The 27,672-nt window shown below is 48.8% G+C and overlaps 2 protein-coding genes across 8 annotated transcripts in view; one reads left to right on the forward strand and one right to left on the reverse strand.

The window, feature by feature from the left end:
• NCF2 (neutrophil cytosolic factor 2) overlaps nt 1–23,647 on the forward strand; it is a 33,255-nt gene extending 9,608 nt beyond the window's left edge. The window contains exons 3-15 of one of the 2 annotated variants that reach the window (XM_005893085.3): nt 1,635–1,743; nt 7,206–7,340; nt 8,147–8,254; nt 8,537–8,596; nt 10,249–10,292; nt 12,119–12,260; nt 12,481–12,549; nt 13,737–13,812; nt 15,790–15,815; nt 16,246–16,400; nt 16,510–16,621; nt 20,673–20,850; nt 23,100–23,647. In XM_005893085.3, the coding sequence (XP_005893147.2) occupies nt 1,635–1,743; nt 7,206–7,340; nt 8,147–8,254; nt 8,537–8,596; nt 10,249–10,292; nt 12,119–12,260; nt 12,481–12,549; nt 13,737–13,812; nt 15,790–15,815; nt 16,246–16,400; nt 16,510–16,621; nt 20,673–20,850; nt 23,100–23,212 (1,327 nt within the window). In that variant the 3' untranslated portion in view covers nt 23,213–23,647. The remainder of the gene's footprint in view (nt 1–1,634; nt 1,744–7,205; nt 7,341–8,146; nt 8,255–8,536; nt 8,597–10,248; nt 10,293–12,118; nt 12,261–12,480; nt 12,550–13,736; nt 13,813–15,789; nt 15,816–16,245; nt 16,401–16,509; nt 16,622–20,672; nt 20,851–23,099) is intronic. The other variant, XM_005893086.3, reaches the window with a different exon arrangement.
• Nucleotides 23,648–24,691: 1,044 nt separating this feature from the next.
• SMG7 (SMG7 nonsense mediated mRNA decay factor) overlaps nt 24,692–27,672 on the reverse strand; it is an 84,786-nt gene continuing 81,805 nt past the window's right edge. For all 6 annotated transcript variants that reach the window (XM_070384817.1, XM_070384818.1, XM_070384821.1 and 3 more), the window contains one exon: nt 24,692–27,094. In XM_070384817.1, coding sequence (XP_070240918.1) covers nt 26,981–27,094 — 114 coding nt within the window. In that variant the 3' untranslated portion in view covers nt 24,692–26,980. The remainder of the gene's footprint in view (nt 27,095–27,672) is intronic.

The raw sequence follows: 27,672 nt of genomic DNA on the forward strand, positions 1-27,672 counted from the left end.
CAGCAGTAAGGGGCAGAAGCAGGACTCCAGTCCACGTGGGTTTGACTTCAGAAATTAGATCCAGGACCACATACTCGGAAGCGCCTGATGTGCTATGCTCCCTGAATATAATATATCCCTTGCGCACAATGCACTCCTTATAATATCCATGTGGAGTGAGGCCAGGGAGGCAGTCTGCCAGGGTCTCCCAGTTAGTGGCAGGGCTGGTGGACCTGGTCCCAGTCCCTTGGCCGCTGTCCTCGGGCACCTTCGTTACCCACACCACCTCTCGAGGGTCCCCACCAGCCTGTGTTCACATTCCAGGCTTGTCTCCAAGAGAAGCCACAAGTGGCAACTCTGGGTCAGATGGTGGCTGAGGGACGTTTGGTTTAGTTGCCCGGTGGGAGCCACACAGACAGGCAAATTTGTTCCTGCCAAACCGGGGGCTGGGCTGGGGCTGGGGCTAGCTTGATTTTTGCTGCTTCTATCCCCTGCTGCCCAGCAATGGCTCCCTCCCACCAGGGCCTCTGTGTTGATTAGAGGCAGGCCAAGCAGGCCTGGCCTTAGGTCCTGCCCACACCCTGATGGGCACTGTTGGTGTGGTCAGCCCCATTCTCTGCTACCAAGCCAATGACAGCCATCCCGATCCACCTCAAGCCAGTCAGCACAACGCCAACCCAATGGAGCTGAAGGCCAGTGCCAGGAGCAGGGTTAGAGATGCCGTCTGGGGACTTCCTTGATGGTCCAGTGGTGAAGACTCTGCCTTGCCATGCAAGGGATGCTGGTTCGATCCTGAGTCTGAGAAGATCCCACGTGCCATGGGGCAACTAAACCCGTGTGTCACAGCTACTGAGCCCGTGCTCTAGAGCCTGAGAGCTGCACCTACTGAAACCTGCATGCCTATAGCCGCTGCTACACAACAAAAGAAGCCACCGCAATGAGAAGCCTGCGCACTGCAGCTAGACCGTAGCTCCGACTCGTTGCAACCAGCCCGTGTGCAGCAACCAAGACCCAGCACAGCCAAAAATTAAATACACAATAATCTAAAACATTTTTATTCTTAACTTTTACCAAGAAAAAAAAAAAGGGGCTCTCTGGCTTAAGTGATGGTTTGTCTTTTTTCCTAAAGTATGTGGAAGAGGAGGAGGGGACAGCCACAAACCAAGAGCTAAGAACTCAAAAAATGCTGAAGGAGAAGGTTCTGGGCAGGAGGGTGCCATCAGTGGCCTTGAGGAAGGGCCCCTGGGAGCTGCGTCAGGCTGGCCTGGCTGCCTGGTGGGGGATGAATCAGCTCCATGGAGACACGGGGCGACAGGTGCTGCTCTGCTTGGAGCTCTCTGGGGAGATCGAGGCTCTTTCAGAAAGTGACAGGCTGGTTGTCAGAAAGGTGGGGGCTGTGTGCAGTCAGCAAAGACAGAGATCCCTGTGGCAGCCTGAGACTGGAAGGCCTGCAGTGTTGCTGGGATGCACAACTCCAGGGGCGCTGTTCACACCAAGTTCTACAGAATCCTGGGGTCAGCGTTGGCGAAAAACTAGAGCAGGTCAAAAAGGATTGAAAAGACTTCTTGTCCCAGTGAAACAGATGGATGAAAGGAAACAGACACACACTTCATTCTTTTTTTCCTCCTTTCCCTGAACTGGCTTCTTTTCTGCAGATATGATTCCGCCATTAAAGACCTTAAGGAGGCTTTGACTCAGCTTCGAGGGAACCAGCTGATTGACTACAAGATCCTGGGGCTACAGTTCAAGCTGTTTGCCTGTGAGGTGAGGAGCGGAGGGCCCAGCCTGGGGAGTGGTGGGCTGCGGCTGAGGGGAAGCTGACAGCTCAGATGCACAGCCATCTGTTGACACTTCTAGGAGCCCAAAGAAGGCATTTTGCATCCCCTCCCTTGGGACTCAGATTTACCCTTAAGAAAAAACTCAGAACCATTTGCTTGGGGCTCCTAATGGAGTCTTCAGTTACCTGAATGCATGGATTTTGTTAACATGAGGCTCAAAGGACCATGTAGAAATGAGTTTGCTGGATTCTCTGAAGGGAGGCTTGGCTGGACATGAGTGTGTTGGTCTGTGAAAGTGTTCGTGTGTATATGTGTTAGTTGCTCAGTCGTGTCTGACTCTTTGCAACCCCATGGACTAGCTTGCCAGGCTCCTCTGTCCATGGGATTCTCCAGGCAAGAACACTGGAGTAGGTTGCCATTCCCTTCTCCAGGGGATCTTCCCAAGCCAGGGATTGAACCCAGATCTCCCGCATTGCAGGCAGAGTGTTAACCATCTAAGCCACCAGGGAAGCCTGAAATATTCATAATAATTTGCATGATTCAGGTTGACAGGGTGTTTTCTCAGCATTATACTAACAAATCAAAAGTCACAGAGGTCTCTGCCCTAGTGAAGCTTCCTTTGCAGCAAAAAACAAAGCAAATCAAAAGACAACAACAAAACAAAGAAACAAAATCACAGGTTCACTCTCCATGCAGAAACTGCTTTACCCTGGCTCGGTTCCAAAGTTCACACACTTTGCGATGAATGGTGTGGCCTCGTGTACTTGGTTAATACCCAGAGAAAGAGTGAGGATCATTTAGCACCAACCTGTACCCTCCTGGTCAAAGAACAGCTCAGAGCACACAGTTAGGAAAGGTCTTCGCAGAAGGGTATCATGTTCTATATCACCAAGATGGAGATACATGACTGGCTTTCACGTTCATGTACAGGTTCATGTACTTTTCCAGCCAACCCTCCCCACTCTCATTCTAAACCCCTAATATACACCAGTAACTTTAAAACTAATATCCCTGCAAACATAGATTTTTACTTAGCAGAATCAGTGAAAAAAAGCCCCCTTGCTTGAGTTTCTCAGGCAGAAGAAGCCCAGTGTTCCCAGGGTCACTCAGGGCTAATAATAGAGTCCACAGCTGCCTGCGCCCCTGGGGACACGTGTCTCCATCCAGCCCCGCCACAGGATAGCAACTTCAGTTCTCCTTGTCTAGGGAAATGAGGCTCTTTGGTGGGCTGGCGTTAGGCCAGCTTCCAGTGTGCAGTCTCTCAACTGTGGTCCTTTTGATGTGTTGGACAAGTTCATTCTTTGTTCTGGGGACTGGCCTGTGCCTCGTAGGATGTTGAGCTACATCCCCGGCTTATACTCACTAGATGCCTGTAGCAACCCATTCCCAGGGTGACAATCGAAAATATCTCTAGACATTGTGGATCACCCCAGATTGAGAATCATTTACACTAATTAAAGGGTTGAGGGACCAAGAAGCTCTGGAGAAAGCATCCTAAAAAAGTGGCATCAAAGCAGAACTCCATGGGAGGAATGTTCCCCCTGCAGCTCTAGTTGAAATGACCCAGGGGGCAGGAAATCCTGCTGTGCCGTCCTCTCTGCCAGGGAGGCTGGACTTTTCAGGGTCCCATCGGCCACCTGGGACACTTCAGTCACTTCACTAATTATAAGACCACCCCTCCCTTCCCATCAGAATTCTGAGAAATCATACCAGAAAAGAGTCTCAGGCTTTTCCCAGTCATGGAGTCATAAAAACCTGTTGCTAGAGAAGGTCTTAAGAGTAGGTGTCTGAGAACCAAGCGGGAAGTTTTAAATGGCCTCAAGGTCTCCTTTCTTCCTGCATGCATGTTCACGGGGGTGGATCAGGCCAGTCAAGCATGTTTGCAGGCAGCAACAGCTCCCTGAGGCTAAAAATAGCCCAGGAAGGGAGTCTAGTTCTCCGATTCTGGGCTTGGTCCCTGTCCCCGTCGTTCAGCACCAGCCAACTAACTATGGGAGAACCAGCCTTGCCACCATACATGTTGTTCAGTTGCTCAGTCGTGTCTGACTCTCTATGACCCCATGGACTGCAGCCTGCCAGGCTTCCCTGTCCTTCACTAGGTCCCAGAGTTTGTTCAAACTCATGTCCATTGAGATGATGATGCCATCCAACCATCTCATCCTCTGTCACCCCCTTCACCACCTGCCCTTAATCTTTCCCAGCATCAGGGTCTTTTCCAATGAGTCAGCTCTTCGCATCAGGTGTCAAAGTATTGAAGCTTCAGCTTCCGCATCAATTCTTCCGATCAATCTTCAGGGTTGATTTCCTTTAGGATTGAGTGTTTGATCTCCTTGCTGTCCACGGGACTCTCAAGAGAGTTTTCTAGCACCACAGTTTGAAAGCATTAATTCTTCGGTGTTCAGCCTTCTTTATGGTCCAACTCTCACATCCATACTTGCCTAAATAAACAGTCCTCTTCTATTCTGGATGAGGCCTGGGGCCAATCACAGTGTAGGTGGCAGACTGGTATTGAGAAGTGTAATAGTTTTCCACTGTGTGATAGTCACTCAGTCGTGTCCAACTCTCTGCGACCCCATAGACTGTAGTCTGCCAGGGATTCTCCAGGCAAGAACACTGGAATGGGTTGCTATTTCCTTCTCCAGTTTTCCACTGCTGAATAGCAAATTGCTGTAAAACAGAGTGGCTTAAAACAATCTGGGCTTCCCTGGTGGCTCAGCTGGTAAAGAATCTACCTGCAATGCTGGAGACCTGGGTTCTGTCCCTGGGTTGGAAATATCCTCTGGAGAAGGGGATGGCTATCCACTCCAGTATTCTGCCCTGGAGAGTTCCATGGACTATTGTCCACGGGTCGCAAAGAGTCAGATGCAACTGAGTGACTTTCACTTAAAACAATTCTCTCATGGTTTCAGGCATCAGGAACCCAAGTTTGGCTGGGTGGTCCTGGCTCAGAGGCCCTCAGGAGGTTGCAGTAGAGATGTTGGTAGGGGTGCCATCATCTGAAAGCCTGACCGGGGCCAAAGGATCTACTTCCAAGGTGACTTAGGTACCTGGCGAGTTAGGGTTACTTCTTGGTAGGAGGCCTCAGTTTTTTGCCACTTGAACCTCTCCCTAAGGCTCCCTGAGTCCTGTCATGATATGGTAGCTGGCTTTCCCCAGAGGAAATAATGATCCAAGAGGAACTGATACAGAGTGTTGATGTCTTTTCTAACCTAACCTCAAATGTCACATTATGGAAACCTCTCATTTGCATAATATTCTATTTGCTACACATTCAGCTCCCTTGGATGTGGAAGGGACCACACAGGTGGGTGAGTACCAGAGGTGAGAATCACTGGTGCTGTCTCGGAAGCTGGTTGCACTAAAGCAAGGACTTTGGGATCAGAGAGAGAGGGATCAGATCCCAGCCCAACACTTCCTAGTCTTAAACACCTTGGTGAATTCAGTGTCATTTCTGAGCCCCGGGCTCCTTCTCATCTGTAAAGAAAGGCTGAGTAGTTACCCTATACACATTCGCTAACACTTTCATTCATTTTTGCATATGTTTATAATGTCTGCTAGGGCTTCCCAGGTGGCTCCGTGGTAAAAAATCCACCTGTCAACGGAGGAAATGCAGGTTCCATCCCCGGGTTGGGAAGATCCCCTGGAGGAGGAAACAGCAGCCCACTCCAGTATTCTTGTCTGGAGAATCCCATGGGCAGAGGCACCTGGCGGGCTATAGTCCACGCGGCCACAAAGATCTGGACATGACTGAGCATCACATAATGCCAGCTAGGGTCAGGCATTAGAGGCCCAAGGGGCCACAAGGTGTCAGCAGCCAAACACCCATGGTCACGCGTAATGTGAGGTGATTGGGTTAGGAGGAGAAGAGTGCTAGGGAAGGATTCTGGAAGCACAGAAGTGAGGCCCCTACCTTGTATGCTGGTTGTGTGGCTTAGAGATAATGCAGATAAAGTGCTTGGCCCATAGTGATGGTCAGTAAATCATATCAATGATCATGATAAAGACGACAGACAGCACTGATTTCCAGTGCTGATTTCCCCGAGTTCTTCATAGATTTAGCTTTGTGACTACAAAGAATCCCCAGATGGTATCAGTCAGCAAACCCAGCCCTGTGGTCTTCCCCCAAATCACATGGGCATTGTCACCCTCCCCGAGAAGGCAGGCAAGACCTCTGTGCTCAGCCTCCCAGCAAGTCCCAAGATAGCTCCGCAGATAACAGTGATGATAGTAGTGAAGAGCTCTAAAGCACCCACCACGTGCCAATTAAACACAGTGCTTTAAATGAATTCTTCATTCCTTACAAAAATCTGGAGGCAGGAAACGTTATTATCATCATTTTATAATGATGAGGCCACATAGCAGAAAATAGCCCTGGGATCCCTCCACTGCACTGCCTCCATGCGTTACTGCTTAGAAGGCCAACAATCCCCTTCTCCAACGAGGCCCCAGGTGACCAGCTGTATCTCCTCTCTGAAGCCCTGGAGAACCGCCCACACCCCACCCCAGGGCATCAGGCTGGGACTCCTATCACTCTGACCCGTGAGAAGCCTGCAGCAGCTCCTGGTCACTTAGTCATCCTCCATACATGATGTGAGGAGCCCTAAGAACTGGCTACACTGTCATTAAATAGAAGTAAGTTAGGGATTTCCCTGGTGGTCCAGTGGTTGAGACTTTGCCTTCCAATGCAGGGGGCGTGGGTTTGAGCCCTGGTCGGGGAGCTAAGAGTTCACATGTCTCGGGGCCAAAAAAACCCAAAAATCTAAAACAGAAGCAATGTTGTAACAAATTCAATAGAGGTTTTAAAATCAGTCCACTGAAAAAAAAATCTTAAAAAAGGTAAAGTAAACCCTGCTTATTAGTTGCCATCTTGATTTCCTTCCACTCCAGGTGAAGCGTTGCCCTGGGTCTGTATTGGGTCTCTTTCCAGCTCCAGCGAACTCTTGCCCATAGAGCTTCCTCCTGCCCATATGACTACATTACATCTTGTTACTCCTAGGTTCTAGAATGGGTTCTGTGGATGTAGAACACTCTGTCTCTCCATCCCACATCGTCCAGTCTTTGAGCCCAGGACCAGTGGCAGGAGCCGGTCTGGGAGGCCACAGCATGTATTTTACCCCCAGCTCTTCAAGGGGCCTTGAACACGTCACTGCTGTCCATACCAAAACCACACAACAGCTCTAGCCCACTCCTGACCTCCTTGGTTGTTGAAGGAACGCACACGATGTTGGAGTTTTGCATTACATGGTGTTTTCTTCACACCATCCTTGTGTTAGATATAAGTCAGGAGCCATATTGATTGCACTGTATTGTAGATATCTCCAGGAGAGCTGGGGAAGGGAGAAAGGCCACCAGGCAACGTTCCAGGAGCAAAAAGTGCGAGCTCTTCCCTGCCTGGTCCCTAGATTCGGAGCAGCCTCAAGCTTTATGTTGTGGCCTGTGCTTTTCTAGGTGTTATATAACATTGCTTTCATGTACGCCAAGAGGGAGGAATGGAAAAAGGCTGAAGAACATTTAGCGCTGGCTGTGAGCATGAAGTCTGAGCCGAGACACTCTAAAATCGACAGAGCCATGGAAAGCGTTTGGGTGAGTGCGCTGGCGAAGCAGCAGGTCTGCTTGGGTTCGGATTTGTTTCTGTGCACATGTCGACTGGGAAGCAAAAATGTGGCGCTTTTACTTCCTCTGAGCTCCAGGTAACGCTGATCTTGGGGTCTGTTTCCCTGTGGGATCTTGAATGTGGAAGTCTAAGAAGCTGAGGCCTAGAGGAAGAGACAGCAGAGCCATCCTCATGCCCCTCCAAGGGGGCTCTGGTGGGGGACCGGGGGCAGCACCCAACGGCAGAGGCTGTGCCAGCTTGCTTACCCGCTGGGTTCTTGCAGCCTGGCTCTGGGCCAGACACATGACAGTGCTCGAGAACAAATGCATTGATTATAGGAACAAATGGTGGGAAGTTGAGTTTGAGCACATGTAGGGATGAAGCTTGTTCTAAATCATATTTTTAAACACCAGGAACAAGGGGGCATAAGTCAGTCTGTACATATCTGTCCATGGCTGCGGACAGCAGCCCCAAGAGAGCATGGTCATGGGCCTCGCTCGGGTCCTGGGCCACCCATGTCAGGAGTGACAGCCCTCCGTGAGCCTCACAGAGTGGGGGTGGGCAGCCCCTCTAGGAAAAGAGGGTGCTGGGCAAACAGCACCCACAGACATCTCGGTATAAGGTGACAGTGAAACCAAATGGCCCTCCCCGACACACTAAGAAGTCCAGCCCTGCATGTGGAGAAAAAGCGCTCTTGCGAGGTTCTCTCAATGGATCCGGGCATCTGTTCAGTGAGGGACCAGGGTCGTCACCCCCATTTTACAGGTAGGAAAAGACTCTGTCCTCTGTGTTTTAGAAACAGAAGCTGTATGAGCCGGTGGTGATCCCTGTGGGCAGGCTCTTTCGGCCGAACGAGAAGCAAGTGGCTCAGCTGGTCAAGAAGGATTACCTAGGCAAGGCCACGGTGAGTGAGGCCATTCGGTGTCCCCTGAGTCCCCTCTTGCATGAGCCCTGTGGACTGAGGGCGAGGGGACCCTGGAGGAAGGGGTGCCTGCCTCTGGTTCTGTCCTGGGGAGGCAGCTTCTAACCTAAAGGTTGACAAGCCCATCCTTAGCCACCGTCCACCTCTGGAACCAAGTCCCTGTGAGAACAGATCCAGGGTGTGAGGAAGGGATCTTGGGGAGGACAAAGAAGGACGGGCACACAGAGCCAGCACAGCCCTCACACCTCCCTCTCTGAATTTCAGGTGGTGGCCTCTGTGGTAGACCAGGACAGCTTCTCGGGGTTTGCCCCACTGCAGCCGCAGGTGAGGTGGTCCTGCCCTTCTCCACGGGTCTCCAGGGCTCTCTGGGAAAGAGCCAGCTTGGGCAGAGTGCCTGTGCTGAGCGGCCTCATTTTCAGGGCTCTTTTAGCTGAGCTTTCAGTCTGTGGAGGGTGTATGCCTGGCCATGCTTGGTCAGGGATCCCACAGCTGGAAGGGGAACAAGATCATATCCTTGGGTGTCATCTCAAGTCCTCGGGAGCCAGCCCTCCATTTCCCCTTCAAATGCCTGCCTTCGCTTCTCTGAAGTTCCAAGAGAGCTCAGCGTGTCTCATCTCTCCCGAAGCCTTGACCATTCTCTCAGAAAACTGAAACACAGCCATGGAAGGCTTTTGCTCGTTGTCCCTTCTCAGACACAGGACACAGGGGGAGCTCTTCTGGCTGCACCCATCGGCCGCAGGCAGCAATCCCCTCAGGAACATGGGCAGGCCCAGGGTGAACCATCTTTCCCCCAGGGTGGGCTCAGAGACCGGTTCCAGATAGACTAGATGCCAGTGGGTCTGGAATGTGAAGGTGGCACTTCCTTGTGAAGGGAAGTGGGTCGTGCCGGCTGAGGACAGTTCCAGCTCTGTGGCAACAGAACCAGTATGGGCAGGGGCGTTAGTCCACGCGAGCACAGGGAGGGGTTTCTGAGTGTGCTGGTCCCACGGTCCAGTGTGCACACGCCTGGTCACTCTGAGGGCTGTGCTGACAGCCTCCCAGGGTCAGAGAGTTGACTGCTGGCCCAGAAGGCGACCAAGGCTGGGGCATCGGAGGCTAAGAGGAACAGAGGGGGAGAGCAAGAGAGGCAAGATTCTTTGACCTCTCTTCATCAGAGAGTTGAAGAAAGCCTTGCAGGACTCCCTTGGGCTTTGGGGCACCCAGGGAACTCCCAGAGGGGAAAAAGCCCAGATAACTGGTCTCCATAGGACTCAGGGTAGAACAGGGAACATACTTTAAAAGGAGATTCTTACCTGACCTGTGGACCTTGAGTTGATTTTTATTTATTTAAAAAAATTTTTATTGAGTTATAATTTACACACCATACAATTCATTTACTTCACTTGCACAACCGAATGATCTTGGGTATATTTACAGAGTTATGTAACTATCACCACAGACATAGAGGACTTTTTTTTTTTTTTTGGCCACATGGCATGTGGGATCTAGTTCCCTGACCAGGGATCAAACCCTTGCCCCCTGCTTAGAAGCACAGAGTCTTAGCCACTGGAATGCCAGGGAAGTCCCTTGAGTTGTTTTTTAACTACCCACAGATGTCATGTGGTAGAGCAGATGCTAATTATAGAGCAGTGCTTTGAGAAACTTCCTAGGAGGCGGACAGAGTTCAAGGGCAGAAGCACCCTCATGATGCCATGTTGCTCTGTGACAGCTAAAACTCCAGAAACCAGGTCTGGCTCAAGACGAATTGCTGTACTGGTGAAATCTGGGCCCAGGGAGCTGGTGGGAGGGGTTCTTTTCCAGTGTTTAGTCAGGGTACATGATTGCCTTCTCCCTCACGAGTGTTCTAATTGAGCCAGAAATGCAGTCTTCAATGTTCTGGTCTGGAAGGAGGCTTAAATTACCATTAACCATCTGTTCTGTCTCCCCTCCTTCCCTTGTCGTCCTGGCCTCCTTTATTTCTCCTGCATGTCCGATAGGCAGCTGAGCCTCCACCCAGGCCGAAAACCCCAGAGATCTTCAGGTAAGTTAGATTTAGACCAAAATGCAGGATAGCCAAACTCCCAAGCCTGAACCGAGGGCAACAAACGGGTGAAGAAGGTGAAGCTGGGGTCAGGGTCCAAACTGTGAGGAATTTAGCACATCAGGCTCCTCCTGCCTTCGAGGCTAGGGCGGAATGATGGTGGGAATGGAGCTCTGACTGCAGTGAGGCTGACGGTGGTGACCTGGCTACAGCCGAGGGGTGGCCCTGTGTCCCCAGGCCAGCGTGCACCGAGACAGCAAGGGGTTGTCGCCGAAGGACCGCAGTGTCTGTGGAACACCACCCTCTGAGGGCTGCACACAGACCTCAGGGTGGAGGAGTGGAGGGTGCCCTCCTCTCAGGAGGATCCCCCTCAGAGGCCAGGCTCCCTGGAGCGGGGAGAGCAGAGTGGGAGGCCAGAACGGCTCGTCCTTTCCTGTGTGGGCGCGTTTTTCACTCCCTGTTGGCACATGTTTTCTGAAGAAGGAAGAGGAAGGACTCGAGAAAAAGAAGCCATTCTTCTGTAAGAGGAGAAGCCAAGGATGACAAAACCTACAGCTTTCTTCAGAGTTATCTCTAAGTGAAGAAGCAAGCCCAGCCTCCCCCTCCCCACTAGGGAAGGTTCTAACAAGGAGTGGAGAGAGTGCAAAGCAACTAGAGAAAGGCAGGGGCCTGTGAACTCACCCCGAAGCTCCCCTGTGCTGGGGGAGGCCGTCTCCCCCACAGAGATGAATGCAGGGTCTGGAGACAAAACGAGGGGCCGAAGGGAAGGTAGCAGAGTGGGAGGGAAAGGGAACCAGCCTGGAGAGGCCAGCTGGCTGCAGTCACGCCTTCTGAAGTGGCTCAAATGGGACGCCCCAGAGCAGAGCAGAGCAGGCCTTGAGGAAACGGCAAAGGGGAAATGACATTATGTAAGCAGAGCAAGGCAGCCTCACATCCCCCACTGCCTCCCGGCCATCTCCCCTACTCTCTGTCCTTCCCCCATGGACGGCCTCAGCTGGCTCCAGGGCAGGCATCCCCAACCCCTGGGCCATGGACTGGTTCCAGTCTGTGGCCTGCTGAGGAACTGGACCACACTGTGGGAGGTGAGTGGCAGGGAGTGAGTGAAGCTTCATCTGTATTTACAGCTGCTCCCCATCACTCAAATTATCACCTGAACTCTGCCTCCTGTCAGGCGAGCAGCAGCGTTAGGTTCTCATAGGAACTGGGCCCCTTCCCCTAAAGTCAAGGCGGAATATCCTGAAATTGCCACAAAATAGAAACACAGTCCACAGGAAACACAGTCATCTCTAAACCACTCCCCTGCCCTGGTCCATGGATAAACTGTGTTCCGTGAAACCCACCCCTGGTACCAAAAAGGCTGGGGACTGCTGTTCTAGGGGATTTCTGCCCTCCTCCCCCACTCTCCTCCTCACCCTGCGGGTTCTCACCTGCCTGCTCCTTTGCACCCTGGCATCTGATTGGGCCCCGCCTAGACTCGGCCACTGGCCAAGCACAGCTGGGATCCTTCCTCCTCAGAAGGGAAGGGAGGGCAGGGGTTGCAAGGCGTCATCGAGTGTTGTGTTATGTTGGGTTTTTTTTTAGCTCTTGTCCCACTGCATGTGTGGTTACGGAGCACGTTCACATGCAGAGTCCTCTCGGGCCACCAGACAGGCAACTCCCTGCTCACGGTCACCTGGGCAGTTAGAGGTGGGAGTGAGGCTCCCAGCTCCGGGTCCATAGTTGCTGACCCACACCATCAAGGGAGCAGATGTGGTCCAGGCTAGATGGTGGATGGGATCTCGTATCTTGTGTCTACCCCTCCTCTTCTCCCCACCCCCATCCCGCAGGGCCCTGGAAGGGGAAGCCCACCGAGTGTTGTTTGGGTTTGTGCCTGAGACACCAGAGGAGCTGCAGGTCATGCCAGGGAACATCGTCTTTGTCTTGAAGAAGGGCAATGATAACTGGGCTACGGTCATGTTCAACGGGCAGGTATTCAGAGGATGGGGGGTGGGTGGGTTAATGGCACAGGATCCTGGCAGCACATGGCAAGCTTTTTGAGGAGCAGCGTCTGCTGCCTTACATGCAGGCCAGCTGCCCCCTCTTTCACCTGTCCCCCCACCCCTCCCCCGTCTCCGGGTGTCCTGCCCTGTGGCTACTGACGAGTGCATCTTTGTTTCCCACTTTCTGGCTCCACGATGCTGCACTGCAGAAGGGGCTTGTTCCCTGCAACTACCTTGAACCAGTTGAGCTGCGGATCCATCCTCAGCAGCAGCCCCAGGTAACGTAATGCCAAGGGCTGACCCGTTCCCTTCCCACCCCTGAACCCTGCCACCGACAGACCATGGAGGGGAGCAGAGAGGAAGAGGCCCTGAGAACTCATTAGTCCTGAGCCCACCTTGAGTTGGTACCAGCCGCTCAGAGCTGAACCTAGGGATGAAAGAAAAAACCCAGATGTGCTGAGTGGAGGCATCAGCAGGTCCTATTGGGCCCCCAGCTCTGTGATTCCTCCTGGTCAGGGGTGACTTGACCACAGCTACAGCATGTGATGACTTAGGTCTTCCCAGATGTCTTCTTCACCAGGAAGACGAGTCAACGTGCTGGCTGGTGAAATCCATTCACCAAAGGAAATCTGCTTTAGAGCACTGAATCAGAGCAGACCTTGCCAGCCACTGCTTCTGATGCTGCTGCCACCCCCACCCCCACCCCCATCTCGATGACCTGCCCTTCTGCCAGGCCTGGGGAGTGGTCTTTGTTGGATCTGTGCAGATGCCTGATGGCAATGGATCCTGTCTCTCTCTAGACTGTGCGACCAGTTGTCCTCTGTGGTGTTGGCCGTCCCTGGTCAGAGTCACGATGTCCAGATGACTGGAAAAGTTCTAAATGCCATGTAGATGAGAAGTGGCACGTTTCTTTTGAAGGGGCAAGGTGTAGAGTGAGAGAGTGAGCTTAGACAAGGGTCCTACCCTGCCCCCAATGGGTTTCCAGTGTGGTAATTGGGGTGATTAGGCAGCAAGGGCTTTGTAGCTGGAGGGTTAGAATTCTTATTTTCTCATTATTATTTCTACTGTGATTATTTTCACCAGACCCACTCTGCTTCCCATTGAATCAATACTTTCCTTCAGTTCAGTTCAGTTGCTCAGTCACGTCTGACTCTTTGCAACCCTATGGACTGTGGTATGCCAGGCTTCCCTGTCCATCATGAACTCCTGGAGTTTACTCAAACTCATATGCATTGAGTCGGTGATGCCATCCAACCATTTCATCCTCTGTTGTCCCCTTCTCCTCCTGCCTTCAATCATTCCCAGCCCTTAGTCTCCACTAAATGTCATCACCACTCCAACTTTTAGGAAGTTGTTTGCATCTGGCTCCCTTCCATGGTGGTCTGCAGGGTCTCCCCGACTCCTATCCCTGCCTAAGAACTGTGTCTGCATGGAGGTTCTCACCCTCTCTTCCTGTCCCCTCCAGGAAGAAACCTCCCTGGAGTCTGATATCCCAGCTCCCCCGAGTTCCAGCGCTCCTGGAAGACCCCAGTTGTCACCAGGTTAGTGTCTCTGGAGGACCATCCCGGGATTGGGTGCAGGAGTGCTCCAGGCTGCCTTCCCACGGAGGGTTGCTCTCCCAGCCTGACAGAATCTGGTTTCTTGTTCTCCCAGCTTATGATCATGGGGCCCCAGAGCACCCCATCTCCTGTGTCACTCACCCACCCCAAACACAGGAAAACAGAAGTCCTTCCTACCTGCCTGCTCCAGAACATGCATGGAGCTTGGGTAAAGGCAGCTGCTTTCTGGCAGGCTGTGAGCATCCCAACTCAATCAGTCATTAAGTCGTGGGACCTTATCCCAGGAGGAAAGGTTCAACTAATCGAACCTGTTGACTTCAGAGCGGGGTGGAGTGGTTCTTTTCAAACGACTGAGGAGCTCTATCTAGAAAAGAAACTGCAGAGCCCTGGAGGATGGACAAAGGACCACGGGGCAGACATGAAAGGGAGACTCTCCTGACATGTGGAGACGGCTGCCCCGGGAAGTCATGGACTTTTGGTCACTAATGCGGGTTAAGCAGATCCTGAGTAAGTGCTTGGTAGAGATGCATTGAATAGGTGGTTTGTCCAGATCCTAGATCAATGACTGTCATGCCCACCTGATCATCAGAATCACTTGGGATGCTCCCCACCCCTATTTTTACTTTGAAAATATCAAACCTACAGAAAGGTTCAACGTATGGTACAACATGAACACAAGAATATCTTTCACTTAAATTCAGTAATTGTTAACATTTTGCACCATGTACTTGGGCTGTTCCTCTTGTTAATGTAATTTTTTTTCTAGTTGCTGAACCACTTGAAACTAAGTTACAGACTCATGACACTTCACCCTGCACTTCAGCATCTGAATCCTAAGAACAAGGATGCTTTTCTGCACAAGCACAATATAATTGTTGTATCTAGGATAGTGTTAATATATTATATATTATTATATAATATAGATTATATAATTCATATTCAAATTTCTATTATCCCCAATGTCCTTGACAGCTTTCTTGAATTTATATTTTCTGTCTAGGGGCCCATCAAGGATCACATATTAACCTAGGAAGATTTTAAGAATGTAGAATCAAAGGCCTTTGATTCTGATTTTTTAGGACTGGAATCAGGTTTAGAAACCTGTTTTTCTAGGGAAAAAAAAAAAAAAAATCCCAAGTGATTCTAATGATCAGCTGGGTTTGAGATCAGTGGTCTTTTTTGATTATGCACTGCTGTTTCCATGGTGAATATCTTTATACATACTTTTCTTATATAAATTATATGTGTTTAGTCACTCAGTCATCTTTGACTCTTTGCAATCCTATAGACTGTAGCCCACCAGGTTCCTCTGTTCATGGGATTCTCCAGGCAAGAATACTGGAGTGGGTAGCCATTCCCTTCTTGGGTTGGGAACCAATCCCAACCATAAGATTGAACCTAGGTCTCCTACATTGCAGGCAGATTCTTTACCATCTGAACCACTGGGGAAACCCCATAAATTATACATGTACTGCTATATTAATATATTTTATACATTAGAAAACATACAAAAGATAAAGGACAAATTAAAAATACGCAGTTATTTCTTCTTGTGGCCCCTGGCTCATCTCACACTCCCTGAATTTGTTTCGATGGAGCCCACTGCTTTAACTGACCTTTGGGAATCTTGCATGATACCACTACACCAGCAGCACTACTATTAACACTCCTTTGGGATCCCTCCCTAACCGCATGGGCTGGTGAAGATGTGATGGTCCTTTGTGAATTACCTATATGCTCCCTAGAAGCAGAGACCAGGTTCATTTTGTGTTCATGGCTTTGCCCTTCACATCTACCCAATGATTTCCCCCACAGTTTATTAAGGTTAATAATCACCCCACAGGTTAAAGCGTATGAAGTTGGGCGCCTGGTTCTAAGCGGTTTTGTCTTGTGTATGGCAGGGGCTGAGAGTGTTCATTCATCATCTTCCTTTGTTTTACTCTCACCTTCTCCATTTAGGTCAGAAAGGAAAAGAAGAGCCCAAGGTAATCTTTTTTTTCCTTGTACTATTTCAAGTGGTAGAGCAAGAAAGAGCTTAGGTTGCCCACCTAACCATTTCCACGGGTGGTGTCCTTGGATTGTAGAAAGAGCCCCAAGGGAAGGGGTAGAAGAGTTGTTACCGTACATACAGGGACCAGGGACCCCTCTCCCCCACCGCATTTGACAATCTCCCCCTCTTCCATGCACACACTGCCTGCTGGCCCATGGCTGGTGGGCCAGGTATCACCCATAGAAATTTTCATCCAAGCATGAGTTGAGCTGGAGGACAGGACTCTGAAGGCCTTCTCACGTTAGTGTGAAACCAGGCACTTCTGAGCTTTTCCCCACCATGGGGGGTACTTACTCCCTGGGATCCAGTATGTTGCTCAGAGGAAGCCTCAGGCACTCACAGATTCCTTCTGCTGGCTCTCCCAGCAGGAAATCAAGCTCAGTGTCCCCAAGTCCTACACACTCAAGGTGCATTACAAGTACACGGTGGTCATGGAGACTCAGTTCAGGCTCCCCTACAGCCAGGTCCGGGACATGGTGGCTAAGAAGCTGGATCTCCTGCCGGAACACACTAAGCTGAGGTGAGCTGCACATAGGGAGACGGAGGGTACAGCCGGGAGCCCGCTGTGGGCCAGAGGATGGGCCCGCCCTGCTGTTCTGACTTGCTTCTTCCTCATTACCTCTACCCAGCTACCGTCGTCAGGACAGCAATGAGCTGGTGCCCCTTTCAGAATTCAGCATGAAGGATGCCTGGGCCCAAGTGAAAAACTACTGCCTGACGCTGTGGTGTGAGAACACCGTGGTGAGTGCCCAAGGGCCTGTAAGGCTGGATTTCTAACAGGCCACTTCCTCCACAACACTTGAGCATTCACCCAGGGCCTGCTGGGAGCCTAGCCCTAGGTGTAGTGTTGGGAACATGGCAGGTAACAAGCCGCAGCTCTGGCATCCTCACCCGGGGTGCAGCCGAGAGAGGTTTTCCCACAAGAGCGGAGCAGGCCCAGGAGCCCACAGAAAGCTTCAGGTCCCTTCCATCTGCGGCCACACCTAAGGTTCAGGCTCGATCAAGCAAGGTTAGAATGAAGTCGCAGCTTGAGGCTGAGTTCACAGCCATTCTTCACCTTAAGTTTCCATGGGGAAGGACATTTGGGAGTGAAAAAAAAAAAATAGCGAGTGTTTCTTTCATGAAGACGACTTGGATAACAACCTTCCACTAACAGCAAACACCTACTGAGAACTTTCTGTGTACCGGACACTGTGCTAAGGGCACTCTGTGTATTAATTCTTACAACTTGCATAACTCTGTGAGGTACGTATTGTTATCCTGTTTTATAATGTAGGTAACAAGGCAAAGCGAGGTCCACCTGACAAACATTACTCAGAGCCTGCCTATACTCTTGAACAGGGCTCCCATCCGCTGTTAGGAGTCAGGCTGCACAGCAGGAGGTGAGAGGCCCATCAGCAAGTGAAGCTTCATCTGTGTTTACAGATGTTCCCCATCACTTACATTACTACTTGAGCTCTGAAAGTGACAGGGAAAGTCGCTCAGTCATGTCCAACTTGTTGCGACCCCATGGACTCTACAGTCCATGGAATTCTTCAGGCCAGAATGCTGGAGTGGGATCTTCTCCAGGGGAATCTTCCCAACTCAGGGGTCGAACCCAGGTCTCCCGCATTGGGGGCAGATTCTTTACCAGCTGAGCCATCAGGGAAGCCCACCTGAGCTCTACCTCCTGTCAGATGAGCGACGGCATTAGATTCTCGTAGAAGCTCGAACCCCACTGCAAACTGTGCCTGTGAAGGAACTAGGCTGTGTGCCCCTTACGATGATCATCCCAAAACCAGCCCCACCTTACCCAACTCCAGGTCTGTGTTAAAACCGTCACTTCCATGACACCAGTCCCTGGTGCCAAAAAAGGCTGGGAACTGCTGCTCTTGAACACCTCAGTGTACTGACAGTAAAAGGGCAGGTTATCCATGGGCCCTGGGGTCTAGAAGAGCTAAACTGACTTTCCAGTAAGAATGAGGGAGTCAGGAGCAAAGTTCAAGGCTAGAAGTAGCAGCTACACGTTAGTACTCTTTGGCTTTGTCCCTTAGTCTCCCTAGGAAACGTTGCCATTTCTTTTTGCTGTAGATGTTCATTTTCCCTCCCAACAATGGTCCTTGAAAATCATCCATCTGCTTTCTGTCAACAAAGTTTTTTGTCTTTTATGTCATTTCAAATAAGTGGATGGTACAGTATATATATTAATAGTCCATTTCTTTTGAATGCTGAATGGTATTCCATTGTATGGTTACCACAACTGGCTTATTCATTCAGCTGTTGGTGTGCATTTGGGTTGTTTCCAGCGTTTATCTAATGACATTAATTCTTCAACAAACATTTGCTGGGCACATGTCTCTAGATAGGTACTGGAAATATAAAAACTAGTAAGACACAGGCCTTTTTTCATGAGGGGAAGAGCAAGCAGATGACTACAAAGCGTGTGTGAAGTAAACTGATGGAGACACACAAGTGCTTTACTCTGTTATGTAAGCATTTACGTAACATCGGGAGGGTATCTCACCCAAAAATGCTGGAGGGAAGTGGGACAAGTCTTCCTAGAGACTGAAATTGTCTTGAAGCTTATCCTGAAAATGGTGCGTAGTAATTAGCAAGGTGGAGGAGGTTAGGATGGATGTATTATATAGATGGAAAAAACAGGAGGGCAGACCACAAGAATCAGCACAGTGGGAAAAGGGGCTCAGTGTTGTTGGGCAGGGACAGCAGTGGGAAAAGTGTTGGAAAAACCACAGGACCAGAGAGAGGTAGTCTTGGACACTGCTGTGCTAGGTTGATATTGTGAGCAGGGAAGAAGATAAGTGAGGTCTTGCTCTGGATTGGTAATTTAAAGGGCATATGAGCGAGGCAGAGAAATCAGCTAGGCTGGCTGGTGGGCTTCCTCTGAGTAAACAGCTCCCGACCCACAATCGGGTGGCTGGGGAGTCCTGACACAGAGACCATGAGCCTGCAGTTCCCACTGCCCAAAGCTCTCGAGTGGGGTCCCGTTGACACTTCAGTTCCTCTTCTCACCTGCTTCCTGCTTTAGCCTTTGTCAACAGTGGCATCTGCAGTTTTATCTGCCTAGGGGGTATAAAATTGAATAGCTCCTAAGGGAATCCTTGGTCAGCTACTAGTTTTCAGCCACAAGTGGACTTTTGAGACCATAGAAATGACCACAGCAGGAAAGCTATTCCAGACATGTAGGCCATGGGCCCAGCAAGTCCTTCCTCCAAACCCTCATCCCCACAGCTGGGTAGTGGTTACTGCTCAGTTAGGGAAGTGTCTCCTTTGCATTCAAATCAAAGACAAATGTTTGATGGGGGAAAAAAAAATGGGAGGGGAAGAACTAAAGAGGATAGGTCTGGAGGAAGGCCCTGTAGTAAACCCCACAAAGTAAACTTAGGGGTTAGAGTTCAGAAAATCGTTTCAGGAAGTGCAGCCACTGGATCTGAGACCTCTGGCACCAACCAAGGTCCGTCTAGTCAAGGCTATGGTTTTTCCAGTGGTCGTGTATGGATATGAATTGGACTATAAAGAAAGCTGAGTGCCGAAGAATTGATGCTTTTGAACTGTGGTGCTGGAAAAGACTCTTGAGAGTCCCTTGGACTGCAAGGAGATCCAACCAGTCCATCCTAAAAGAGATCAGTCTTGGGTGTTCAATTGGAGGAACTGATGTTGAAGCTGAAACTCCAATACTTTGGCCACCTGATGTGAAGAGCTGACTCATTTGAAAAGAAAGACTGAGGGCAGGAGAAGGGGAAGACAGAGGATGCAATGGCTGGATGGCACCACCGACTCGATGGAAGGGTTTGGGTGGACTCTGGGAGTTGGTGACAGCCACGGAGCCCTGGCGTGTGCGGTTCACGGGGCTGCAGCGTCAGCCACAGCTGAGCTGGCCTGGCTGGAAGGCCTAGGACCCAGGGGCGAGTGGGTGTCCACGCAAAGTGTCCCTTCAAAGTGTGAAAGGTCACTCCAGGTTTTCCAATAATCTGTTTTTGGACTAATCCCTTCAGTTCTGTCTTGAAAGGATTCCTATTAGTTCAGTTCTTTTTTTTTAGTTCAGTTCTAAATGTGAATTTGTTGTTCAGTTGTGTTCGACTCTGTGACCCCATGGACTGCAGCATGCCAGGCTTCCCTATCCTTTCCCATCTCCTGGAGTTTGCTCAGATTCATGTTCATCGAATTGGTGCTGCTATCTACGCATCTCATCCTCTGCTGCCCCCTTCTCCTGTTGCCTTCAATCTTTCCCAGCATCAGGGTCTTTCCCAATCAGTCAGCTGGTCATATCTGGTGGCCCAAGTATTGGGGCTTCAGCTTCAGCATTACTTCACTGCAAACGTTGATTTTGTTGTTTTAAATTATTTTTTGTTGTTTTGTTAATGATTGTTAACTCCCACAGGGAGTTCCTGATTAATTTGGGATGGTGCAGACAAGTTTGCCTTTCTGTAACAAGGTGCCCAGTGTTATGGGTACTGGGGAAAGGGTGTTGGATTTGGGAGTTAGGTTTGACTTTGGGTTCCTTTACTTACTTGTGATTCAATCTGTCTCTCCATCTAAGAAAAATTACCAGTTATACCTACCCTTTTTGCGATTAACATGTTTCAGTAGGATTTTAAGACGATCTACGGTCCTGTGTCCACCCATCCAGTGTTCATAAAGTATACACCAGGTCTATGTTTGGCACTGATCACAAACTTGGCTTTGAGTTTATATCCCAGGTGCTACATTGACATTTTGCTGATTGATTCCTTCAGTGATGTTCAATGTTCATGGCAGGAAGTTAGGAAAACTAATAGGCCCTTTACTATTTCAGGGTGACCAGGGCTTTCCAGATGAACCCGAAGAAAGCAAAAAATCTGATGCTAATAACCAGACAACAGAACCTGAGCTTAAGGAAGGGAGCAAAGTGGTTGCTCTCTTCAGTTACGAGGCTACCCAGCCAGAAGACCTGGAGTTCCTGGAAGGGGACGTAATCCTGGTGATATCAACGGGTAAGTGCTACTCCTGGAGTGCAGAAACGAATGCACACGTTAGCAGCAATAAATACAAGTACAGAGAGAAGAAAACATCAATCAGCCGCAAACTTTAGCCAATGGTTTCAATTTCCTTCCCAGTTCTTAGTGGGAGGGAACAAAACTGAGTGTGTTCACCTTTCCATCTGTTGCTCTCCTGGGCAGGGAAGCAACCAATGGCAGACTTGAGTCACACATTAAAGACTGTTTTGGAAGCCACGGGTTCTCACACTGGAGTTAATGGATTTGAAGAGGGCTTCAACCACTGTGTGTCTGCACCGAGCCACGTGATAGTGATGTTTTGCAAACTACAGGTCTTCGAATTGATGTACTTTTTGAAGATGAGGGAAGAAGGGCATACATTTTGCCTTAAAAACAACTATTCAGAATCGTGCTCTCTGCTACTTCCCAGGTTGTTATAAATCAAAAACAGTAAAAATTAAAATAAGTGGAGGGTCCTACTTTACTGCTTCTCAAACTTAAGTATGCTCATGCATCTTTTGTAATTTGTTAAAGATTCTGATTCAGGTCTGGGGTGGGGCCCGCTAATCTGCATTTTTAACCAGCTTCCAGGCGATGCTGATCTACTGACCATACTGAGAAGCAGCATTCTATTAATAACTCATGGTTTGACACTCTTCTTTCTTTACCTGGTAACAAGAGTCATATCAAAAGTTTCATTCACATGGCCGAAATCCTGTACGTTAGCAATGCAAAACAGTGAAGACAGAACACCATTATCAATTGTAACAGAAAATTAACAGATTAAGAAATAAGCGGGAGATTTTCAAGTTAGTGGGGGTGAAGAGTGAGTATACCAGACTGCAGCAACAATATAAGAAGTGAAAAACAAACAGGGTGCATGGATGGTGCGTATATTCTAAAAGGGAGAATGGAAACTCAGTTATGAGAGTTGGATTTAACTCCCCAAGCCATTTTTTAAGTGTCAGTACCAAGCAACTGGCGAAATTTGTTTTTCAGGGGTGGGGATGAGATGAAGATGAACAAATGCTCTGAAAAGTCTTCTGAGTAGATATGGAGAGAAGGTGGTATACTCTTTACTGGGATTTGTATAGAAGTTTAAGTTGGTTTAATTCAGGAAGTATCTATGTAAGATTTTGAAACTTTCGTAACACATAGGGAAATAGAATTCAGCATAAACATTGTATAGGGCCGAGGGGTTGAGTTCAGTTGTATTCAAGTTATGAGATGGTTTTATTCCAAAAGTTTCTCAAATTTTAAATGTGAACCCTCTGGGGAACTTGTTAAAATGGATTCCGAATCAAGTTTGGGGTGGGACCTGAGATTTGGCATTTCTAACAAGCTCCCAGGATCCAGCACAACAAATGCTGATACTCGTATCATAGAAGAAAGAATCAAGACAAGAGTTTGCAATTGGAATTCCCTTGGGTGAACTCGGATGCCCAGCCACACTCCACACTAATGGACAGTTTCTGGGGACAGGATCCAAGTACCACATGGTGTTGCTATAATATCTGATGGAGACATGTTACATCCAAAGATGAGCCTCTGATCTAAACAGCTTCTATGGTCTGTTGGATAGGCTCTAGAATAGGTCACAGCTACCTAAGGTGTCTGATATTTAGTGGCAGAAATGACCCCGAACAAGCTATTAATCTCTTGTGTCTTCTCAGAACGTAGACTGAGTTACGTTCCCCTGGAATGTAGCTTTTAACCACAGAAAACTTAAAATGGGAATATTATCTATAACTGAGTTATGAAGTCTATGCACATACTTTATTAAAGTCTCAAAATAGGTGCTATGAAAACTCTTGTATTTTATAAACACGGACTGAACCCGTCATTAGCTCCAACTCTCAATTCTTTGATCATTCACTAGTGAACAATCATTATTTATCTATTTAACCAATGGCATATCCCTGTCCTGTAATCAAAACAAAGGTTCCCAACAAAGCTAAAACTCTATGTTAAAAAAAAAACAAACCACCTCATACATAAGGATTCATTGTTTAATTTCTTTCACTTTGTAACTTTTTGAAGACTCTCATTTTTCTGCATTTTACTTCTCTGTGTCTAAAACAGAAACCAATCATGAGATAGCGCCTATCACTTTTCCAATGTTGACTTTTCCCTGTTGGCACAACTGGGGGTGAAGACAGACCGACCCAGTTCTGTGTGGACTACGTGGGTGAGGGACTTCTCCTATCCTCATTGTAGAAGTCAACGTATACTTTTCCTTTTATCAGTGAATGAAGAATGGCTGGAAGGGGAGTGCAAAGGGAAGGTTGGCATTTTCCCCAAAGCTTTTGTTGAACAACATCCAACTACAGACTTGGAAAGCACGCCCGGAAGAGTCTAGGATGTTTCACAACCTACAACGTTGAAGAAAAGGAAGTACTATTGCTTACAAGGTTTGGCATGCCTCTGCTATACATTTGAGAGACACCTCTGGAATTATTAATTCATCCATTAAAGTATTAATCCATCATCAAGTATTCATGAAATAAATATTAATTCATTTAACTCTTCCATTAAAACTTAACCTATTAGACAATGACGTGAGAACTTACAATGATTACCTTGAAGACAGGGAGGGGTGGTGGTCGGAAATGTCTGGAAGAGGGGGGTCTTCTAGGCTGCAGAAAATCTGTTTCTTGCTTGGAATGCTGGCTACCCAGGTGTGTTCGGTTTGTGAAAATTCACCGAGCTGTATACTTACTATTGGTACACTTCTCTCTATACGTGTGATGACTCAATAAAAAATGTACAAAAACAAGATACCCAGAGTGCAGGCCCAAGACCTGAGTATAAGTATCCCCACTCCTACACCGTTACTATCGCAAACTCCCAGGGACTGAGGTAACTTTACAGGTAGTTCAGAAGATGTGAGCATGCACGCCTGCACACACGAAACTAACATTTTGGGGACTGAAAGTCTCGCTGCTTAAACAGAACCTAGACTGAGTTATGTTCCCCTGGAATATAGCTTTTAATTTCACAGAAAATTAAAATACTGGAACTACATCCCTTAGTTTCTTTTCATGGAAGGCACCTGTTACAGAGCTCAATGGAGAGCCCACGCACTGACACTTGGGTGAAAAGCCCCTTGGTTTCTTCTCATGGAGGGCACCTGTTACAGAGCTCAATGGCGAGTCCACGCACTGACACTTGGGTGAAAAGCGGCCGCGCTCAGGAAGCCAGGCGCTTAGTGCTGTCCCTCTACATCTGCTTCTCAGGATTAACTTGGGTGAGTTTCCATAAATTCCAAAGGCCTGGCCTTAATTCCCCTTCCTCTTGCGGAATATTCTGTTAACAATTTTTCAAGTGTGTAGGTGCTTATGAAAAGCACATTTAGGAGACAAACCGTGGACTGAATCAACATCAGTGTGAAAATGCAGCTGGTGGCTGTGCACACACAGGTGAGGTGCAGTGTTGGCTCACGCACACAGTGAAGGCCAGCAGGCCACCGCTGGAAATCAGGGGACACAACTTGAAGAAAGACAACCCCAGAGCAGAGAACGCCAAATACTGTTGCTGCTCATCACACTGAGTTGACTTTACTGGGCCAGTAGGATACACGGTCTCTGAGCTGCCTTATTAAGGGTGATAGTAAGGATAAAAATGCTGAGTTGTTAATGCCTTTGCACAAGCCACTCTTTATTAGAACCCATCCCTTTTTGTAATCCTGCACATCGGTTTGAAATATTACTAAAAACAAAAATAACCCTGAAGCATATTCGATTTTTGACCTTCTTTCATTCCCCTAGATGACTTGTGAGTAGTTTAAATTTTGGATTTTCTTTCAGGATAGGAAAGAACAGTCTCTACACAGATCTGGTTGGAGAGAACATGGTTTAATTAAAGGCAAAGCTGATTTCAGCAGCTGCAGGTCTTGCACAGACAGACCAAAACAAATAAACAAAAACAAAAAGAAACACAAAAGAAAGTTTGCTACACAGAACCAGTTTCTGATGAAGATTCTCCTTTCCCTCCTCATTACTCCACACTGAGGATGATAAGGCGAGGAACCCCGCCCCAAGAGTCAAAAAACATTCCAAACACCAAATTCTCATGCAGAAATGGGGCTGCAGACGGGACGTGGGCACTGCGGGAGCGAGACGGCGAACCTGGTGGGCGTGTCGAGGGTGCAAGAGTTGGTGACAGTTCAAACACTGGAATGTTGCAGCTGCCTGAATGCAGAGCTCAAACACACAAAGTGGGTAAAGGCAGCAGGGAAGGAGGCTCGGGAGGGAGGGGATGGGAGGACGGTGGTCACGGAGGAGGGGCTGGAGAGAAGCACAAAGGGTTTCATATTGCCATTGGGTGGGGGACTGCACCCTTTCAGACCTTTCAAAAAAAAAAAAACAAAAAACCCCAAACACCGTGTCAAACTAAAAGAGCAATGATGTAAGCATTCGGACTCCAACCACTCTCTCGGAAGAGCAATGAGCATGAATCTCACCCCCTTTCATTGCTGGGGTTGCCCAGACTCCAGTGACGACCGGGGCTCCTGGATGTGCTTTGCTCTGTAGCTGTTTTCCAGCTCTTGAGTCCCACGCTAGCTCCACACACTCACACGCACCGCCCCTCCCCTCCAGGGAGCAGACGGGCCAGTGTGCACACACACAAACACTCACACACACACGAGCGCGCGCGCGAAGGAGAGCCCTCCCAGAAAACAAACCCTACACTAGCACAGCAATTGGACATTTAGATTGTTTCCATAATTTCCCCTTAAAATATTACTTTGCCAGGAAATGACTATCAGAAATGCTGTCCTTCTGTTTCTACACAAGAAAAATCTTCAGTCCTCTTTCCTTCTAATAAATATCAGATAAAAAGTTTCTTTTCCTTTCTTCCGCCTTTTCCAGAATGGACTCCGTTGTGTTTTCCTTCTGTGCCTGATGCACACGTGTCTGTGTCGCCTTGAATTTCACTCTGAAAGTGGAGGCTGGGAGACCACAGCCGGGCAGGGGCCTGGCTGCTCAGTGGGCCATGCGCATGCCGCCACTTCCTTCCTCTTCAGACTGTCTTTTGGGCCCCAACTGCTGGCCCCCATGCTGTTGCTTGTTGGCGAGATGTTGTACACATTAGGAATAAAAACGATTACAGCACACAGCACAGGGTAGAAAGGGGGTGGAGGTAGGGACAGGAGGAGGTGGGTGGTAAGTAGGATGGGGGCACAAAAACCAACCAAACAAAAAGTAACCACACTGAAAGCTTCTACCTATTAAACTGTGTCAGGCCATGAATGGACTAGCCTGCCTGCTGTGGGACTGCCTGCGACACTACCGTAAGATGGACAGGAGTCACAAACGTTCCTTTAGAGCCCTACGGCAGTCCTCGGCTAGTCCAGCCCAGCACCACCAGCCATGCGGCATCCTCAGTGGGGGCTCGAGCACCTACAGAGTGGAGGGCATTTCCGGCTGGAGTCTCCAGGCTAGAGGAGGGCCCACCAGAACCTTCTGAGTCCAAGCAGAGGCCACGTCCTCGCCCTCATGGACCGTTTCCACGGGCTGCAGAGGTCGGTTTCCCCATCCTGTCACCACCGACCTCTCACAGGAGCAGTGCACGGGGTTTTTCCTTGCTACACACTGACTAGAAGAAGCACATCTGTGTATGGAAGAATTCAGTGTGATATCTTACTACTGAGAGTAACAATAATAAAAGATGTTCAGGAGTAATTTCAACTACATTCTCAGTCAGCAAAGCAATCATTAATGGATTCCTATTTTATTCCCCAAAGAGGAAAAAAAAAGGACTGAGAAGTTCCCATTGGCTTCTCCCATCTGCCTTCCCTTCTCAGCTTTCACTTCCCATGTGGCTGGGGACATGCACGATGGAGAAGGTGAGAGGCGGTGATATCAGGTAACTGAGTGAGACAAACAGCAGTTCCTCTCCCCCTCCGGAAGGCCCCGGGGGGACGGAGAGTTCCTGATGGTTTTTTCTTTTTGTTGCACTGCGGACATTTCGTGCACACTCAGCGGGCTGGTGGAATACTTACACCCTCTCAACAGCGAGACACAGAAAAGAGGGCTGCCACCTGCAGGGGACTGCGTGGGTCAGTCCTGCAAACCCAGCATGCCATGGTTTATGGAGCCTTCATTCCCAGGGTGCCGCTCTGGCCTCAGTGTGGAGGGTTCATGGCGCCTTGGCCCCGCTGCTGTTTCTGCTTCTGCTGCATTAACAGCTGCTCCAAAGCGGAAGGTCCAGGATGCATCATGGAACTGGACCAGATAGACTGAAAAACAGCCCAGAGCTTGTCAGCAGAGGTCACATGCCTGGTTGTCTGAAAGGGATCTGATTTTCAATCCCAGCCAAACATAAAGGTGTATATGTCCCAAGATCCCCAAACCCTGAAAAAATCCAGCTATTACAAGGAGTTGTTGTAAGACCAGGTCCTTCAAGACTGGTTAGTTAGTTCTCATTAAGATCATTTTAAACCAGAAAAGGTGAAAGTATGTTTTCTATAAAGTCTTTTTACTAAAACTCAGCTCCATGTGAGAACAGACACTGACTAGAAAGGTTTTAGGCCTGCAAAACATTTATGAAATTAGATATCCTTCTTTTACTTGTTCAGAAAAGGAGTAAAGAAAATATTTCAAGATGAGTCAGAATTTTCTTAATCTTAGAATCCAACTAAAACCTTCATGTCTGTCCCCCTGAGGATACTGGTTTATCACTAGTGAATTCAAAAATTCAAAAAAAAAAAAAAATCCTTTTAAAGAATCTTATAATGCAGACCATGCTTCTAAGACTTTGCCAGATATATAGTATGAATCAAATAATCCTAAGGGCCTTAGGAATAAGACTAGCTAT

The sequence above is a fragment of the Bos mutus genome, chromosome 16 (genome assembly GCF_027580195.1).
Source record: "Bos mutus isolate GX-2022 chromosome 16, NWIPB_WYAK_1.1, whole genome shotgun sequence".
Taxonomy (NCBI): domain Eukaryota; kingdom Metazoa; phylum Chordata; class Mammalia; order Artiodactyla; family Bovidae; genus Bos; species Bos mutus.